This window comes from Neolamprologus multifasciatus, chromosome 20 (assembly GCF_963576455.1).
Source record: "Neolamprologus multifasciatus chromosome 20, fNeoMul1.2, whole genome shotgun sequence".
NCBI lineage: Eukaryota > Metazoa > Chordata > Actinopteri > Cichliformes > Cichlidae > Neolamprologus > Neolamprologus multifasciatus.
In genome coordinates, this window is record NC_140458.1 from 19,029,266 (window position 1) to 19,047,455 (window position 18,190).

An 18,190-nucleotide genomic window follows, 5' to 3' on the forward strand; every position below is an offset into this window, starting at 1 on the left:
CCTTCCCTCTTAATGATACACTGTATGTCTCTCTAAGGTGCTGAGGGGGTATACACCAGGCTATGGTGGATGCAGATCCTGGTCCAGCAAACCCTTGTTTGGCCCAGGGCATTGTTGGAAGCAAACTAGGTGGAGATTAAGTTGTGCATGGGGATGTACACAAATATCCCATAGTTCTGCTGCAAATAAAATACAAGGGCAAAATGCATAGTGTAAAGGCTATAGTTAGTACATGCCTGACTAACTATAACTATATGTTATATGTGGGGACGGTTTTTCCTAGGTTTAATAATTGCATGTTTATGACCTTTAGCAGCATGTAGTGTGTGCGCTGCACTGACTGTTGAGGTGACTTTGGAACTTTATTTTTTACAATAATTATAGATGTTTTAAGGCTGTAAAACCCCTCACTACACACTTTATACACTTTTCTCAGACAGGCATGAATAGTGAGGAACCACTGTAAGTTAAATTCAAATTCAATTTTAGAAGCTTTTATTTGAGTTGAGCAATTGAGATTCAATCTGAGCAATTCAAAGTTAAATTCGAATTTGAATTGCTCAGATTGAATCTCAATTGCTCAACTCAAATAAAAGCTTCTAAAATTGAATTTGAATTAGCCTAATTTGAAATCCAATGTACTGGTTTGAAAATGATTGTCACTAAATGAAGAAATTTAATTTAAAATTGTATTCCAGTACATTCCGGTACATGTATTCCGTTACTCCCCAACACTGCATGCATCTATAGTAACATTAAATGACCAGTGGGTTGCACGGTATGGAGTGACACAACCAGTGTAGTGGTTTATGTGCAAACATACCATTATCACTGACACAAATACAAGAAAACAGCCTTTGAATAGCTGTCCACTATAGTGACTACTATGCATGAAAGGGTTAAAACACTCAAACTTCAATGAAAGAGGTGATCACCACTTTTATATGCTCAAGTCATAGTGTGGAGGACCTCATAAGGCCTTGGGGCAATCAGATGTAAAATACAACATTTATGTGTGTTTTAAATTGTAAGTCCACCACATTTGACTCCTTCTGAGGGGTGGGGGGGCCCTTGGACCTTGGGCCTCTGGGCCTGGGGCTCGGTCCACTTTGGTGACTGCTGGCTGACCCCACACCTAAGGCTCCTTTCAGCTCTTTCCCTGAGGGTGGCACCGTTGCCCCTCTGATGGTCCTTCATGGGCTTTTATGCTCTGGGAACCTCTGGATGCCTGGGCCTAGATCTCCTCCATGCCTATTTCATGCGCCGGGGACATGGCTATGGCTTCCCACAGCCCTCTAGCAGATCATTACATGGAGAAACCTTTTGAATACAAGTGTGGTCATGTGTTCACACAGGTGTCCTGTAGTCCTCACAGACACAAACTATATCTTCCTTGGCTGCTACCTCAAAGCACATTGTGTGCTTGTGTGGTCTTGCATGCTGCACAATAACATTCAATATTTAGTATTTACTGTTACTTACAATTATCTACATACTTGCAATGGTGTTGTGTTTATTGTATTGCTCTTTTTTTGATTTTTTTGATTTTTTTCTCTTTTTTCGTTTTTGCTTTTCTCTCAACAGGTGATTAGGGGATTTTTACATTTTTTTTAAATGTCTTCTCTCACTGTCTCTTTCTTTCTTTCTTTCTTTCTTTCTTTCTTTCTTTCTTTCTTTCTTTCTTTCTTTCTTTCTTTCTTTCTTTCTTGTCCCCCAGTCATATGTGTCCCATCTGCAAAAACTTATATAAATATAAATATATTAATTAATTAATTAATTAAAAAAATCGAGAGACAAGGTTGTGCCTACATTACATGCTTCCACTTAAATGGATTGGATTACTCAGTACTTACTGAAACAGAGTCAGTTTCTTGGTGAAAATCATGGACCAATAAAAATGTTTGGTGCTTTTTCCTCTATTATCTGTAGGAGGCATACTCTGTGGCACGACAGTTCAACATGATCCCTCCAATTTGTGAACAGGCAGAGTACCACATGTTCCAAAGAGAAAAGGTTGAAGTGCACCTTCCTGAACTCTTCCACAAGATAGGTAAGCAAGCCACCACTGATATGTACAGCATCATGTCCCAAAAATTATGACTGTTCATTCTTAACTCTAGAACACTTAATGGAGTTTGTAATCCTATCAGTATTACTTGCACGTGGAGAAAAATTACCTGACCTTGGTGTTCTAAATGTAATTAGTATGGCTATGTTAATGCATTTTCTAAGATATTCAATCAGCAATGCTAATATCTGATCCTTGTTTATCCAAATGTTCTCTATTACATCAAAACTATCTCCACTTGTGTTGAGCATGTGTGGGGGAATGTACCTATGTGAAGTGTTGGGAAGGTTACTTTTAAAATGTATTCTATTACAGATTACAGAATACATGCTTCAAAATGTATTTTGTAGTGTCTTCCATAACTTTACTCAATGAGAATAACGTATTCTGAATACTTTGGATTACTTAATATATTATCAAGCTTTTTACAACTACATGAATTTACTATTGCTATGTGATTTATTACTATTTCTGAGGGTTACTCACCATACCAATACCAACTAGATCTTTAAATCTTAATATCAAATGAGTAACAGTTGGGTGGACATTAGGTAAGGCTGCGATTTTTTGCAGTGATCTCGTATAGAAATTATTCAGCACGTATATAAAACAAGTCCGTTGCTCCGAACTGTAGTAAAGGGACCTCTGGCTAATACGTCTGGTTCCGTGTCGACCTCGTAGCCGAAAACTAGCTTTACTTTGTTGTCTGGGACAACTTTTCTAGCGAGAGACAGAGAGAGGCATTGAAAGGCTGCTTATTGTTTCGGAGAAAATACAAACACAGTGTACAGTCAAGTTTTTTTGGCTGCAGTGGTTGTTATTATATTTACCTGCTTCCATCTCCCGTCTCTGCTCAGTGATAACTCGTACTTTTCAACTAGGGCAATGCTTGGAACACTCTGCTCATATATTCTTCATATTAAATACCTCTTTGAATAATAATTTTAAACAGTATTTCTTCATGTGGGCCACAAGTAGGGGTGACATAGACCGCGAAATTGACACACAGGCATTAGAGCCTCTTAATGCGTGTTTTGTTTGGGATTCCACCAGTGTGGAATTACCAAAGACAGAGAGAGCAAAGCCTAACATATGAAACAGGAAAAGACCGCCATGTAATCCATTTATTTCAACAAAGTAACTGTATTCTGAATACTACCTTTTAAACAGTAACTATAATGGAATACAGTTACTCATATTTAATATTTTAAATACATAACACGGTATATGTATTCCGTTTCTCCCCAACTCCCCAACACTGCCTACTGTTGTGAAATCAGTTACACCCAGGTTCTTTTATTCCTCGGGCATCCAGAGACGGCACCGGAACTCAGTAGTCATTTTCACAAAAACCTTTATTCATCTTCATTCATCTTCATTTAATCATGCATCTTCTAGAAGGGGAGATGTGCAAGGCCTATGTCCCTCTGCAAATCTTCTACTCCTCTGTCTGTGAAACACAGTTTTGTAGAAGTGACCCCATCATAAAACCCCCATGGTGTGCTGCAAACTCTGTGTCTGTGTGTATGCACGAGCACGTGAGTGCCTTTGTGTGCGCGTACCCGTATGTCTATGTGAGTGCACGTGAGTGAATGTGCGCGTACCTGTGTGTATGTGTGAGTGCACGTGAGTGAATGTGCGTGTGGATGTGTGAGTGTAACAGTTTAAGCACTGTGTGTGTGTCTCTGCGTACGTGACTTCCTGGGGGTCATAAAAGTAATCTCACCCAAGCTACACCAAATTCCTCTACACAACATAGAAAACAGAGTTAACATTTTACAAACACTGAAACCCCCACTCTGCATCCACTGGCCTCTTTTTGTCTTACATTTACAGATAAGGTGGAGAGTCTCCTGCAAACCTACTTCTAAGTTATAACAATTATGAGTTTTATTAAATGCATCAGCATCAGCAACCCCCAACTGTAGCTTCCTGTCTCCTTTTATGGCAGGCAGACCCCCAGTGTCCATAAATTCCTTTCTTTCTAAACAATTACACACACTCTCAGGCCTACTAACTAAGCCAAACTAAAACACAGACAAATCCTTCCTTATTCCTCTGATCTAAACAAATTTAACGCATCATATTATAATAATTATTTTCTTGTACTCACACTACCTGTGGTTAGGGATGGGTATCATTTAGGTTTTATCCGATACTGGTGCCAAACTGGTACTTTTGAAATGTTGCTGGTGCTTAAACGGTGCTCGAACCGGAGCTTTAGAGAAATGCAAACACAAACTTTGTCCAAAAACCTCTTACGTTTTTATTTTTAGCACTCTTTTTTCCTGCAAAATGATAACCAAGTTAGCCTTTTCTGTTGATACCTCCTTTGGTTGGAACCGGTGGCTAGGGCTAGGGCTAGGACTCTCCTATTTGGGTTCTTGGGGGATGTACAACTATCATTTTTTAACATGACGCTTGTTCTTATACATGTGATACATTTATTACCAACCAGAGAGTTTATCTGCTGACTTCTGAAGTCTTAATCCATCTCCAGCTCAAGATAATGTAGATTCCCATCAGTAACACTTTCGGTCCGCTGGTAAAATGTAGTTCTATTAATCTGCGCTCAATTACCCTGGAAGCGGAACTGGATGCAAGTCACAAAAAACAGAATTTTGGAACTGAAATTCCAACTGAAACTGAATGGTGATAAATTAAACTGAAATTATTCAAGAGCTACATTTTTAAAGGACAAAATATAGTTTCAAAGCAAATGAATTAACTTCAAATTCAGTTTCTGATGGCACAAAGTTCTGCCCATAGTACTGGCCATGTTCCTGGCACTTCGACACTTCCTGTCTCGATTGCGTGGTTGTCTAGACAGACAGCACAGTTGCCGCGGCCTATATCAACCAGCAGGAGGGGCTGGGCTCTCCTCCCCTCTGCAAACTGGCCGCCCAGCTGTGGCAGTGGGCTCACTGCCAATTCCTCTCCCTCTGGGCAGTTCATGTGCCAAGTTCCCTGAACATGGCAGCAGACATTATGTCCAGGGGCAGTCCATGCCCAGGGGAGTTAAGGGCAGAGGTCGACCTCTTTGCCTCCAGGGAATTGACACACTGCCCTCTGTACTTCTCCCTGAAGTCTGACGACACCCCTCTAGGGTGAGGTGCCCTCGTGCATCCCTGGCCCCAGGCGCTCCTTTACACCTTCGCCCCTTTCTCCCTCCTCCACTCGGTCCTCCGCCCTGGTTTTAAGTAATCCCACCCCTCCTGGATGGCATGCCCTGGGACCTCCTGCCCCAGGCTGGAGGGTCGCTCTTCCATCCTTTCCCCACAAGGCTGCGGCTCATGGCCTGGCCCCTGAGGGGGAGAGGCTGCGCTCCTTAAGACTTTCTGCCCCTGTCGTGAACACCATGCAGGAATCTTGTGCACCATCCACGAGGGCTTCCTACTGCTATCACTGGGGACTGTTTGCTTCCTGGTGCGTGGTCCACAGGCTGGACCCCATGGTGTGACAGTCAATACCATCCTGCAGTCCCAGCTAGAGGCAGGCAGAGCTGCTGTTATCCTTCATGGGTTAGTGGCTGTGATTAAGGCTGTTCACCTTGGTCGCTCAGCGCTCAGCAACGCTAACGCTGCTTTGATTTCGCGGTCGCTAGGGGTGTCCAGCACCTAACAGCTCGGTTTCCCCTTGGGACCTGGAACTGGTCCTTAGTGCCCTCCAGTGCCCTCCATTTGAGCTTCTTGAAGATGCTAAGTTGAAGTGGCTATCACTTAAGACCGCCTTCTGGCCATAATTTCCACCAGAAGAATAAGTGAGCTCCATGCACTGTCTGCCACAGTGACTGCTTGATGGGAAGGGGGTGGTCCTCGGGCCCAACACTGCCTTCTTGCCTTCTTGCCACAAGTCCTCTCGGGCTTTTACTTTTCTCAGACGGTTGAGCAGTTTTCCCGCTTGAACGTGGCAGCCTGCTCATCTCTTGAAAGCAGATGCTGGGTGCCCATTGGCGGTAGCCATCCTTCCCCGGTCAGCCTAGCATCTTGCGGGCTGACCTAGCGTGGCCGCTCAGTTTGCAGTCCTTACGTCTTTTGGGACCAGTTCAGGCCAGTCTTACGTCTGGCGAAGCCCTGACCGGGGTGGTATATGTATATGTACATTTGTAAATAGTTCGTTAATACATTCTGGGATTTGGTTGCACTGTCTTCTCGTGGGGTGTCTTACAGAGTTACCTCGTACATATGGAATATATAACAGACTGGAGAGTCTCGATATGATAGAGAATGTAAGGTTACATTGTAACCTTTGTTCTCTGGGTCATACCCCATACATATGGAATATGTAATGGAGTGGAGAGATATTATCTCACTCAGAGAACCAAGGTTACAATGTAACCATATGTTAAGTGGCCTTCTAAACACCGATTCATAATCTGGAAATTAAAGAAATAATTTTTTTAATATTCTGTATGTAATCCTTTTGGACATGCAGGCATTGGAGCTATGACATGGTGTCCACTGGCTTGTGGGATCATCTCAGGGAAATATAACAATGGAATCCCTCCTTATTCACGTGCTTCACTTAAGGTAATATCCCAATATTTAATATCCATCTGGTATTAAACAAAGGAACTGTCATGGTCCTGGGTTGTTTGACCCAGTTTTTTGTGTTTCATTGTATTTTGATATTCATTGTTTATGTTTTGGCTCATTGAGTCTTTTTTGAGTCTGTGTTCCGTCATCCTACCTGTTCCAAGGTTGCCTAGTTTCAGCTCTTTATTCATTTAGACTCCTTATGTCATCTTCCCTTGTGTTGAAGTTCCCCTTGTTGTTGTGTGTGTCTTACCTCTTATGTTATGCCTGCGTGGTTTATGTTGTCAAGTTCGGGTCACGTCTGTGTTCCGTCATGCTACCTGTTTTATGTTGAAAGTCCTTGTGTTTCTTTGGTCATTGTATTTAGTTTTACTCTCCCCTGTGTTCTCATTGTTTCATTGTAGTCAGCTGTGTCCTCATGTCTCTCCACTTCCCCTGATTATATATATATATATATATATATATATATATATATATATACATACGTATACAGTGGGTTGCAAAAGTTTGGGCAACCTTGTTAATGGTCATTATTTTCCTGTATAAATCGTTGGTTGTTACGATAAAAAATGTCAGTTGAATATATCATATAGGAGACACACACAGTAATATTTGAGAAGTGAAATGAAGTTTATCGGATTTACAGAAAGTGTGCAATAATTGTGCAATAATTGTTTAAACAATTATTTAATAATTGTTAAAACAATTATTGTTTGTTTAAACAATTATTGCACAGAAAGTATGCAATAATTGTGCAATAATTGTTCAGGCAGGTTCAAAATCAGGCAGGTGCATAAATTTGGTGCATACATTTGTGCACCACAAAAAAAGAAATGAAATCAATATTTAGTAGATCTGCCTTTTTCAGAAATCACAGCTTCTAAACCAGGGGTCGGCAACCTTCGGCTCCAGAGCCACATGCCGCTCTTTAGTCCTTATACTGCGGCTCCGCGTGGTTTGGGGAAATGAATTAGAAGTAATTGGCTGAAGTGTATTTTATTGATGTTAGTTATTTTTTAACTTGTAGTTCTAAATTGGAAGATTATTGTGATATTGAAATATAAAAATATAATTATACTCTATTATTTTTTCATCGATCAAAATAAGAGTCACACTCGCGGAAGCCGGTATGCCCGCCGAAACGGCATGCATTTATCAAGACTTTTAACCCCAAGTAGGCCAATTATGGATCTTTGGATCCACATTATGTCAGCGGCTATTCTCCACCGTGAACTATGTTAAAAACAAACACCGCTCACGCCTCACAGATGACAGCTTACAGTCCTGTGTAAAGATGAAAGTGACTTTGTACAGCCCCGATTTGCAGACACTGTGCGCAGAGGTCCGGGAGCAGAAGTCCCATGGTAAACATACCACGGCTGATCCGACAATGTTTGCATGAACACACTTTTCAGCATCTCTTTATAGACAACTTTTCACACATGGTTGCTGTATGCATACAGCCGGCTGTAGCTTTTCAGCTCACAGCCCAACACATACCAACACAACAGGATAGATTGCACAGACGTTAAGGCGGCGAGGCGTGATTGCGGGTGCCGCTCACGTGCGTCCGCCTGCCCTGCAGCGGTGCTGCAGACCACGCCCCGCCACACACATTAACCAGGTAAAATACATATTTAGGCAGAATTTTGCAAATATCTATTTTTCATTTTTTAGCAGCATAGTGCTTTTTTTTCCCAATTATTTTTTAAAAGTCAGGTCAAGGCTCCAAAGCCCCAAAGGCGATATGAGGGTGGTGGCTCACAACAATTTTTGTCTGCTACATGGATCATTTTAGTTCAGCTGGGTGTCTTTCCTTTTGTTATATTTTTTAAGAGTTCAAAATGTGTTAATTACATAAATATAATGTAATTTTTTTTATAGCACTTCATGGATTTCATAAGCAACAAACCTTAGTTGTTCACACAAAGTATAAAGGTAAAAAACAATATATACAGTGTTATCTTCATTTTAGATGTCAAAACGTATTTGCGGCTCCCAGTGTTTTCTTTTGCGTGGAAACCGGGTCCAAATGGCTCTTTGGGTGTTAAAGGTTGCTGACCCCTGCTCTAAACGCTTCCTGTAGGTTCCAATGAGAGTCTGGATTGTGGTTGAAGGTATTTTGGACCATTCCTCTTTACAAAATCTCTCTAGTTCATTCAGGTTTGATGGCTTCTGAGCATGGACAGCTCTCTTTAACTCACACCACAGATTTTCAATAATATTCAGGTCTGGGGACTGAGATGGCAATTCCAGAACATTGTACTTGTTCCTCTGCATGAATGCCTTAGTGGATTTTGAGCAGTGTTTTGGGTTGTTGTCTTGTTGAAAGATCCAGCCCCGGCGCAGCTTCAGCCTTGTCACTGATTCCTGGACATTGGTCTCCAGAATCTGCTGATACTGAGTGGAATCCATGTGTCCCTCAACTTTGACAAGATTCCCAGTCCCTGCACTGGCCACACAGCCCCACAGATAAGAGAGATAAGAGATAACTCTTTATTGTCATTGCACAGTAGTAGAACGAAATTGGAAAATTGTCCTACGTCGGCACTATGCAACACAAACAACACAAGGGAGGTAGCCAGTCAGGTCAGCTATTTGCATTGATTAAGGCTATTGCCCTGTTGTAAAAGCTGTCCTTGAGTCTGTTTGTCCGGGACCTCAGCACACTGAACCTCCTGCCAGACAGCAGCAGCTTAAACACCCAGTGTCCTGGGTGTGTACAGTCCCGTAGGATGCTGCGTGCCCTCTTGAGACAGCAAGTGCTGTACAGGTCTTTCAGGGAGGAAAGAGGATGTCCAATATTTTTTGGGCCATATTAATGACCCTCTGGAGTGCCTTTCTGTGTGCTGTGGTGCAGCTGAAGAACCATACATCGATGCAATATGTCAGCACACTTTCAATGGAGCAGTGGTAGAATGGCCAGCAGCTCCTTCTTCAGGTCTGTTTTTCTGAGGATTCTCAGAAAGTGTTGTTCGGCCTTCTTTAAAACCGCAGAGGTGATAGAGCTCGATTGGAGGTCTGTGTCTATGTGCACACCCAGAAACTTGAAACTGGAGACCCTTTCCACGCACTCCCCGTTGATGCTGACAGGCTGCATCTCAGACTCCCTCCTTCTGAAGTCAACTACCAGTTCTTTTGTCTTGGTGGTATTGAGGTCCAGGTTGTTATCTACACACCAGTCTGACAGCCTCTGAAACTTCAGCTCTGTACGCCGTCTCATCTCCCCCAGAGATGAGCCTCACCACGGTGGTATCATCTGCAAACTTGATGACTGCATTGTCCGGGTGGGTACTAACACAGTCATGTGTGTACAGAGTGTACAGTAGGGGACTCAGTACACAGCCTTGTGGAGAGCCGGCTGAGGAAAGATGAGGCCCTACTTTAACTCTCTGTACACGGTCTGAGAGGAAGTCTCTGATCCAGAGGCAGGTGGTAGAAGGAAGTCCGATTTCCAGCAGTTTAACTATTAGTCTGTCCGGGAGTATTGTATTGTAAGCAGAACTAAAGTCAACAAAGAGCAGCCTGGCATAACGGCCCTGCACTTCCAGGTGAGAGATGGTGGTGTGGAGCGTTGTAGCAATGGCATCTTCAGTTGATCTCTTAGCTCTGCATGCGAACTGGAGCGGGTCGAGTGTGGGTGGTAGACAGGACATGATGTGACGTCGGACCAGTTTCTCGAAGCACAGCATGATGGAACCACCACCATATTTTACTGTAGGTAGCAGGTGTTTTTCTTAGAATGCTGTGTTCTTTTTCCTCCATGCATAATGCCCCTTGTTATGCCCAAGTACTTCTGCCTACTCCTTTTCAAACAAATAATGGAATGATATTTTGTAATGATTGTGAAGGTACATGTTTGAAATGTTTGAAATAAAAATGAACTGAACTGAACTAAACTGAAATAACTCAATTTTAGTTTCATCAGTCCACAGCACCTTATTCCAGAATGAAGCTGGCTTGTCCAAATGTGCTTTAGCATACCTCAAGTGGCTCTGTTTGTGCTGTGGGCGGAGAAAAGGCTTACTCTGCATCACTTTCGCATACAGCATCTCCTTGTGTAAAGTGCGGTTGAACGATGCACAGTGATTCCATGTGCTGCAAGATGATGGTCTTTGGTGCTGGTCTGTGGGTTGACTCTAACACTTCTCACCATTCGTTGCTTCTGTCTATCCGAGATTTTTCTTGGTCTGCCACTTCAAATCTTAACTTAAACTGAGCCTGTGGTCTTCAATTTTGTCAATATGTTCCTAACTGTGGAAACAGACAGCTTAAATCTCTGAGACAGCTTTCTGTATCCTTCCCCTAAACCATGATGGTGAACAATCTTTGTTTTCAGGTCATTTGAGAGTTGTTTTGAGATCCCCATGTTGCTACTCTTCAGAGAGAATTGAAAGAGGAGGGAAACTTACAATTGACCCCCTTAAATACTCTTTCTCATTATTGGATTTACCTGTGTATGTAGGTCAGGGGTCACTGAGCTTACCAAGGCAATTTGAGTTCCAATAATTAGTTCTAAAGGTTTTGGAATCAATAAAATGACAACAGTGCCCAAATTTATGCACCTTCCTGATTTTGTTTAAACAATTATTGCACACTTTCTGTAAATCCAATAAACTTCATTTCACTTCTCAAATATCACTGTGTGTGTCTCCTATATTTTTTATTGTAACAACTAGGGATGCACCGATACCGGTATTGGGTATCGGCCTCGATACCACATTTTCTAAAGTACTCGTACTCGTTAAAAGTCCCCCGATACCGGGGACCGATACCACGGTCTGAGACCTGTCTATGTTTGAGCGGCATGTAAGGGGTTAATCACAGGCGCCGAGTGCCCGCCCCCAGGCCCGAGTGCCCGCCCCCAGGCCCCGGCTGCAGCTCAGAGCTGAGAGAAGGGCAGGCGAGACAAGTCAGCCGTGTGGAACTATTTCAAAGTGAAGAAAGACGCGAAAACAAAGGCGGACTGCAAATTGTGCTCAGCGAAATTGTCCAGAGGAGGCTCAAAAGGTAGCGCATTTAACACAAGTAATTTAATCAAGCACCAAAATCCCAACACGACAATGAGCACAAGGAGTTTACCCACGCTTATTTACCCATGCTTATTAGCACAGAGGAGCATAGCTGATGCTATAGCAGTGGGGCGGAAAATAGTTGGGCATTTTAAACATTCCGCCTTAGCCTACTCCCGCCTCGAGGACATTCAGGGACAGCTCAACCAGCCAATAAAGAGACTGCAGCAGGACGTACAGACGCGCTGGAACAGACAACTGTTGCCATCCTCGCCCCCTTTGAGGAACTAACTAAAAAAGTGAGCAGCTACGACGCACTAGCCTCTGATGTCATCCCAGCTGTGACTGTGCTTGTGAGACTTCTAAACAGAGAAACAGACGAGTAAATACCTCTCAGCCCCATGTAGCAGTCTGGAAAGTGAAAGGCTTTTTAGCTCAGTGTCGCACATTATAGATGAAAACAGAAACAGTCTGACTGCTGATAATGCAGAAAAGCTACTTTTCTTAAAAAAAAAACCCTGCCACTCACTTTTTCTCTCCATTAAGTGAGTGATCTTAGACTTGATGTTAATACCTACCTCAGTTGCACTGATTGCCACAGTTCTATGTTGGTGGATGTTGTTAGTTTATTCAAATATTGTGCACTAAATAGCAAAGATGTTTATTAATGCCCCTTGTGTTGTCCAAAGCGGCAGAGTTTACAATAAACTGAAAACAATACTTGCGTTGCACTGTCACTGTTTAAATTTTTTTTCATAATTATTTATTCTGTAATATGTTGCATACAACATGCTTTTCATTTTAAATAAATGTTCTTAATTCCAAACCAGTCCCTTGTTTTGTTTTGTTTTTGTTAAATTATAGGACTAAAGCTGTTACCTGTGAATTTAAATCATGTTTTTATTAAGTACTCGGTATCGGCGAGTAATGAAATGCAAGTACTCGTACCTATAAAAGTGGTATCGGTGCATCCCTAATATATATATATATATATATCAACAAGGTCCGTGTCAGGTGTTGAGGAACCAGGGTACCCTTCTCGTCAGGGTGCCCTGGCAGGAATCGAACTTGCAATCCTCTGCTCCAAAGGTGTGTAGTCTAACCACTACGCTATCCAGCTGCTGAGCCCCTAGTGGCTATTGGAGGCTATTGGAGGCCCTAGTGAGTGAGGGGATGGATATATATATATATGTATGGATATATATATATATATATATGTATGGATATATATATATATATATATATATATATATATATATATATATATATATATATATATATATATATATATATATATATATATATATATATATATATATATATATATATATATATATATATACGTCGTCGTCGCCCGGATCAACAAGGTCCGCGTCAGGTGTTGAGGAACCAGGGCACCCTGACGAGAAGTGGGCTACTGGAACAAGAAGGCATCGGTGGGAAAGAGACGAAAACAGGGCGTTGTTGGAATGCTACTACGCAAGTAACCCCGGCGGAAGGGGCTACATGAATAGGATGAGGGACCTATGGATTCTTTGATACCCAACATCCACAATGACGGCGAAACAACTAGTAGCTCAGTGTTCCAACATTCGAAAGAAGGGACTGCTGTCACAACTAGAGATTGACGAGGTACAACATAAATGCTACAGCAAGGAGGAGTCAGGACGCCACCCGAGATTGGGTACATAGCCCCAAGTGCGACAGGAGAAGGATCGTTGAGTGCGAGAGGAACTGACCTGAAAGATAGGATCATGGCCAAGCTTGAAACCTGGACCCCCCGTTGCCGGTTACCAAGATTAGGTGAAGTACCCTCAGAAGGTCTGCTAGATGATGTTAATGCAGCACTATGGACGATACCTACAGCCACGATTACCGACACTAACAAGCTGATCTACAATACGGCAGCAGTGATCAGTGAGATGCTTGGCTACAAGTTGAACAGCCACAAGGGGCAGTACCCTCCATGGAGAAGGAGGCTAGAGGGCAAGATCAAAGTAGCACGGAGGGAGGTTAGCCAACTAACGGAGTTGCAGAAAGGTGCGACAAATAAGGTGCATAAGAAATACAGCAAGCTGTCCATACCTGAGGCCTTGGAAACTGCCAAGCAAAGACTCACAGCCTTGGCCAGCCGCTTGAGGTAAACCAGAGAAATAGAAGGCAGGAGAATAAACCAGCTGTTCTCCACAGAACCAGCAAAGGTGTACTCTCAATGGCAAGGGAACAATAATAAGAGAACAGCACCACCAAGGCTGGAGACGGAGCAATACTGGAAGAGCATATGGGAGAAGGATGCAACCCATAACGGCAATGCTCAGTGGCTAGTGGATCTGAGGGCAGACCATAGCGACCTCCCTGAACAGGGTCCAGTAACCATCACAGTGGCAGATATCCAAGAAAGGGTCTCCAGTATGAAGAGTTGGACAGCACCAGGGCCCGACATGGTTCACGCCTACTGGCTAAAGAAGCTGACTGCACTCCACGAGTGTCTGGCAGCACAAATGAACCAGCTGCTAGTTAACGAGGGACACCCGGAATGGCTAACCGAAGGTCGGACGGTCCTGATCCCCAAGGACCCCAAGAAGGGACCAGTCCCCTCGAACTACCGACCAATAACCTGCCTCAGTACTACATGGAAGCTCCTGTCAGGCATCATATCGGCTAAGATGAACAGGCACATGGGTCAATACATGAGCGGGGCACAGAAAGGAATTGGCAAGAATACCAGAAGTGCAAAACACCAGCTACTGGTAGACAGAACAGTCAGCCGAGACTGCAAGACCAGACTAACCAACCTGTGCACTGCCTGGATTGATTACAAAAAGGCCTATGACTCAATGCCCCACAGCTGGATACTAGAATGCCTAGAATTGTACAAGATCAATGGGACCCTAAGAGCCTTCATCAGGAACTCAATGGGGATGTGGCGTACAACACTAGAGGCCAACTCCAAGCCCATAGCACAAGTCACCATCAAGTGCGGGATCTACCAAGGAGATGCTCTGTCCCCACTGCTGTTCTGCATAGGCCTGAACCCCCTCAGTGAGATCATTAACAAGACTGGCTACGGATACCGACTACGGAACGGAGCAGTTGTCAGCCACCTCCTGTACATGGATGACATCAAGCTGTATGACAAGAGTGAACGAGACATCGATTCACTGATCCACACTACCAGGCTATACAGCAATGACATTGGAATGTCGTTCGGGCTGGAGAAGTGTAGTCGGATGGTAACAAAGAGAGGGAAGGTAGTCAGAACTGAGGGCATTGAACTACCAGAAGGCAACATTGCAGACGTAGAGGACAGTTACAAGTACCTGGGGATCCCGCAGGCGAATGGGAACCATGAAGATGCCGCTAGGAAAGCTGCAACCACCAAGTACCTGCAGAGGGCAAGGCAAGTCCTGAGGAGTCAGTTGAACGGTAAGAACAAGATCCGGGCCATCAACACGTATGCCCTGCCCGTGATCAGGTACCCTGCTGGGGTAATAGGCTGGCCAAAGGAGGAGATAGAAGCCACTGACATAAAGACAAGAAAGCTCCTTACCGTGCATGGAGGGTTTCACCCCAAGTCCAGCACCCTGAGGCTGTACGCTAAGCGGAAGGAAGGGGGTCGGGGACTGGTGAGTGTCAGCACCACAGTCCAGGATGAGACAACAAACATCCAAGAATACATCACGAAGATGGCCCCAACTGACAGCGTGCTCAGTGAATACCTCAGGCAGCAGAAACCCAAGAAAGAGGAGGGAGACGAGGAACCATCATGGAAGGACAGGCCCCTGCACGGTATGTACCACCGGCAGATAGAGGAGGTGGCTGATATCCAGAAATCCTACCAGTGGCTGGACAAAGCTGGACTGAAAGATAGCACAGAGGCACTAATCATGGCAGCACAAGAACAAGCTCTGAGTACAAGATCCATAGAGGCTGGGGTCTATCACACCAGGCAAGACCCCAGGTGCAGGCTGTGTAAAGATGCCCCAGAGACAATCCAGCACATAGCAGGGTGCAAGATGCTAGCAGGCAAGGCATACATGGAACGCCATAACCAAGTGGCCGGCATAGTGTACAGGAACATCTGTGCCGAGTATAACCTGGAAGTCCCGAGGTCAAAATAGGAAATGCCCCCAAGGGTGGTGGAGAATGACCGAGCTAAGATCCTGTGGGACTTCCAGATACAGACGGACAAAATGGTGGTGGCTAATCAACTGGACATAGTGGTAGTAGACAAACAGAAGAAGACGATGATAGTGATCGATGTAGCGGTTCCGAATGACAGCAATATCTGGAAGAAGGAACACAAGAAGCTGGAGAAATACCAAGGGCTCAGAGAAGAGCTCGAGAGGATGTGGAGGGTGAAGGTATCGGTGGTCCCCGTGGTAATCGGAGCACTAGGTGCGGTGACTCCCAAGCTAGGCGAGTGGCTCCAGCAGATCCCGGGAATAACATCGGAGATCTCTGTCCAGAAGAGCGCAGTCCTGGGAACAGCTAAGATACTGCGCAGGACCCTCAAGCTCCCAGGCCTCTGGTAGAGGACCCGAGCTTGAAGGATAAACCGCTCGCAGGGGCGTGCTGGGTGTTTTATATATACAGTGGGATGCAAGTTTGGGCAACCTTGTTAATAGTCATTATTTTCCTGTATAAATCATTGGTTGTTACTAGGGATGCACCAATACCACTTTTTTGGAAACGAGTACGAGTACTTGCATTTCAGTACTCGCCAATACCGATACCGAGTACTTAATAAAAACATGATTTATATTTACAGGTAACAGCTTTAGTCCTATAATTTAACAAAAAAACAAACAAACAAGGGACTGGTTTGGAATTAAGAACATTTATTTAAAATGAAAAGCATGTTGTATGCAACATATTACAGAATAAATAATTATGAAAAAAAATTTAAACAGTGACAGTGCAACACAAGTATTGTTTTCAGTTTATTGTAAACTCTGCCGCTTTGGACAACACAAGGGGCATTAATAAACATCTTTGCTATTTAGTGCACAATATTTGAATAAACTAACAACATCCACCAACATAGAACTGTGGCAGTCAGTGCAACTGAGGTAGGTATTAACATCAAGTCTAAGATCACTCACTTAATGGAGAGAAAAAGTTAGTGGTAGGGTTTTTTTTTTAAGAAAAGTGGCTTTTCTGCATTATCAGCAGTCAGACTGTTTCTGTTTTCATCTATAATGTGTGACACTGAGCTAAAAAGCCTTTCACTTTCCAGACTGCTACATGGGGCTGAGAGGTATTTACTCGTCTGTTTCTCTGTTTAGAAGTCTCACAAGCACAGTCACAGCTGGGATGACATCAGAGGCTAGTGCGTCGTAGCTGCTCACTTTTTTAGTTAGTTCCTCAAAGGGGGCGAGGATGGCAACAGTCGTCTCCATAAGAGCCCATTGGTGAGCGGTGAGATAGTCAGGGAGTTCATGCTCGGACACCACCAGCACTCGCTTTAGGTATCGGTGCATCCCTAATATATATATATATATATATATATATAAGATAAAAGTAAATCATAAAATTCAATTGTCTAGGAGTGTTAAGCTGGGAGGTGTATCCTGGACACAAGCAAGGTTGTAAGGTTGTAATTTTTTTGTTTTTTAAATTTCTATTACAAAAGGGCCATTATAGGTTTTCCAATTTAGTTTGTAATTGAGTATTTTTCTAAGACAGCTAAACTTTCTGACCCGAAGCGCAATTAGGGGTCAGGGTCCAGTGACGATCTTCCCATCTCTTGTTTTCGTCCGGCCTCCTGAGGAGAGGCACCTTGGCCGTTCACCATATCTGACACTGGCGATGAAGGTGGTATTGAACTGAGGAGACCGACAGTTCATTTTCCTGAATGGGGAACAGGCGTGGTTAATACTCCAATAAGACTTCAAATGGGGACAAACTGGCAGCAGAGGAGGTCAAGGAGTTGTGGGTGTACTCAGCTCAAGCCAAATGCAAGCTTCAGGTTGACTGAGATTGGACCATGCAACGAAGAGCAGCCTCCAGCTCCTGGTTAGACCTCTCTGTCATTTTTATGTCTGTGAAATCCAGAAGAGATTCTAACCTTGGCTGTCACAGTCCTGGGTGATCCAGTGGTTTGAGTTTATTGTGTTTTTTGTCATTTTTGTACTTTGTTAAGTCTAGTTTGTTGTTTCTAAGGATCATTCCATATTACCTGGGCTGTTTTGATTAGGTTTAGTTATTAGATTTCCCCTTGTGTCTTTACCCTTTGTGTCTCCCTCCGTGTGTCTGTGTTAATATTGTGGTATGAGTTCTTGTGCCATTTTTCCCGTCGTGTTTTATTCTGTTACGTTTATCTATGTTCCCCAGTTCCTTCTCTCTCTCCAGTCTGTGCCTCTATGTACTTCTTGTTTTACTTTGATAGTCTCCCATCAGCTTGCCCTTCCCTGTCTCATCTGTGTATTTTGTGCCTGCCCTGCCTTCCAGCTGATTCTTCTTTGCCCTGTATCCCTCTGTGTATTTATGTCAGTGTATCCCTCAGTCACATGTCGTACTCTCCCTCATTCATGGCTGTGTGTCTCTCCATGTGTTTAATTTATATTTTCCCA

General features: G+C 43.6%; 1 protein-coding gene across 5 annotated transcripts in view; it reads left to right on the forward strand.

The window, feature by feature from the left end:
• LOC146494810 (voltage-gated potassium channel subunit beta-2-like) overlaps positions 1–18,190 on the forward strand; it is a 148,096-nt gene that overhangs the window by 32,009 nt on the left and 97,897 nt on the right. For all 5 annotated transcript variants that reach the window (XR_014871422.1, XM_085145092.1, XM_085145093.1 and 2 more), the window contains 2 exons: positions 1,930–2,050; positions 6,503–6,597. Coding sequence is in view for 4 of the 5 variants with exons in the window: in XM_085145092.1 (XP_085001218.1) it covers positions 1,930–2,050; positions 6,503–6,597 (216 nt within the window). In the remaining variant the exon portion in view is untranslated. The remainder of the gene's footprint in view (positions 1–1,929; positions 2,051–6,502; positions 6,598–18,190) is intronic.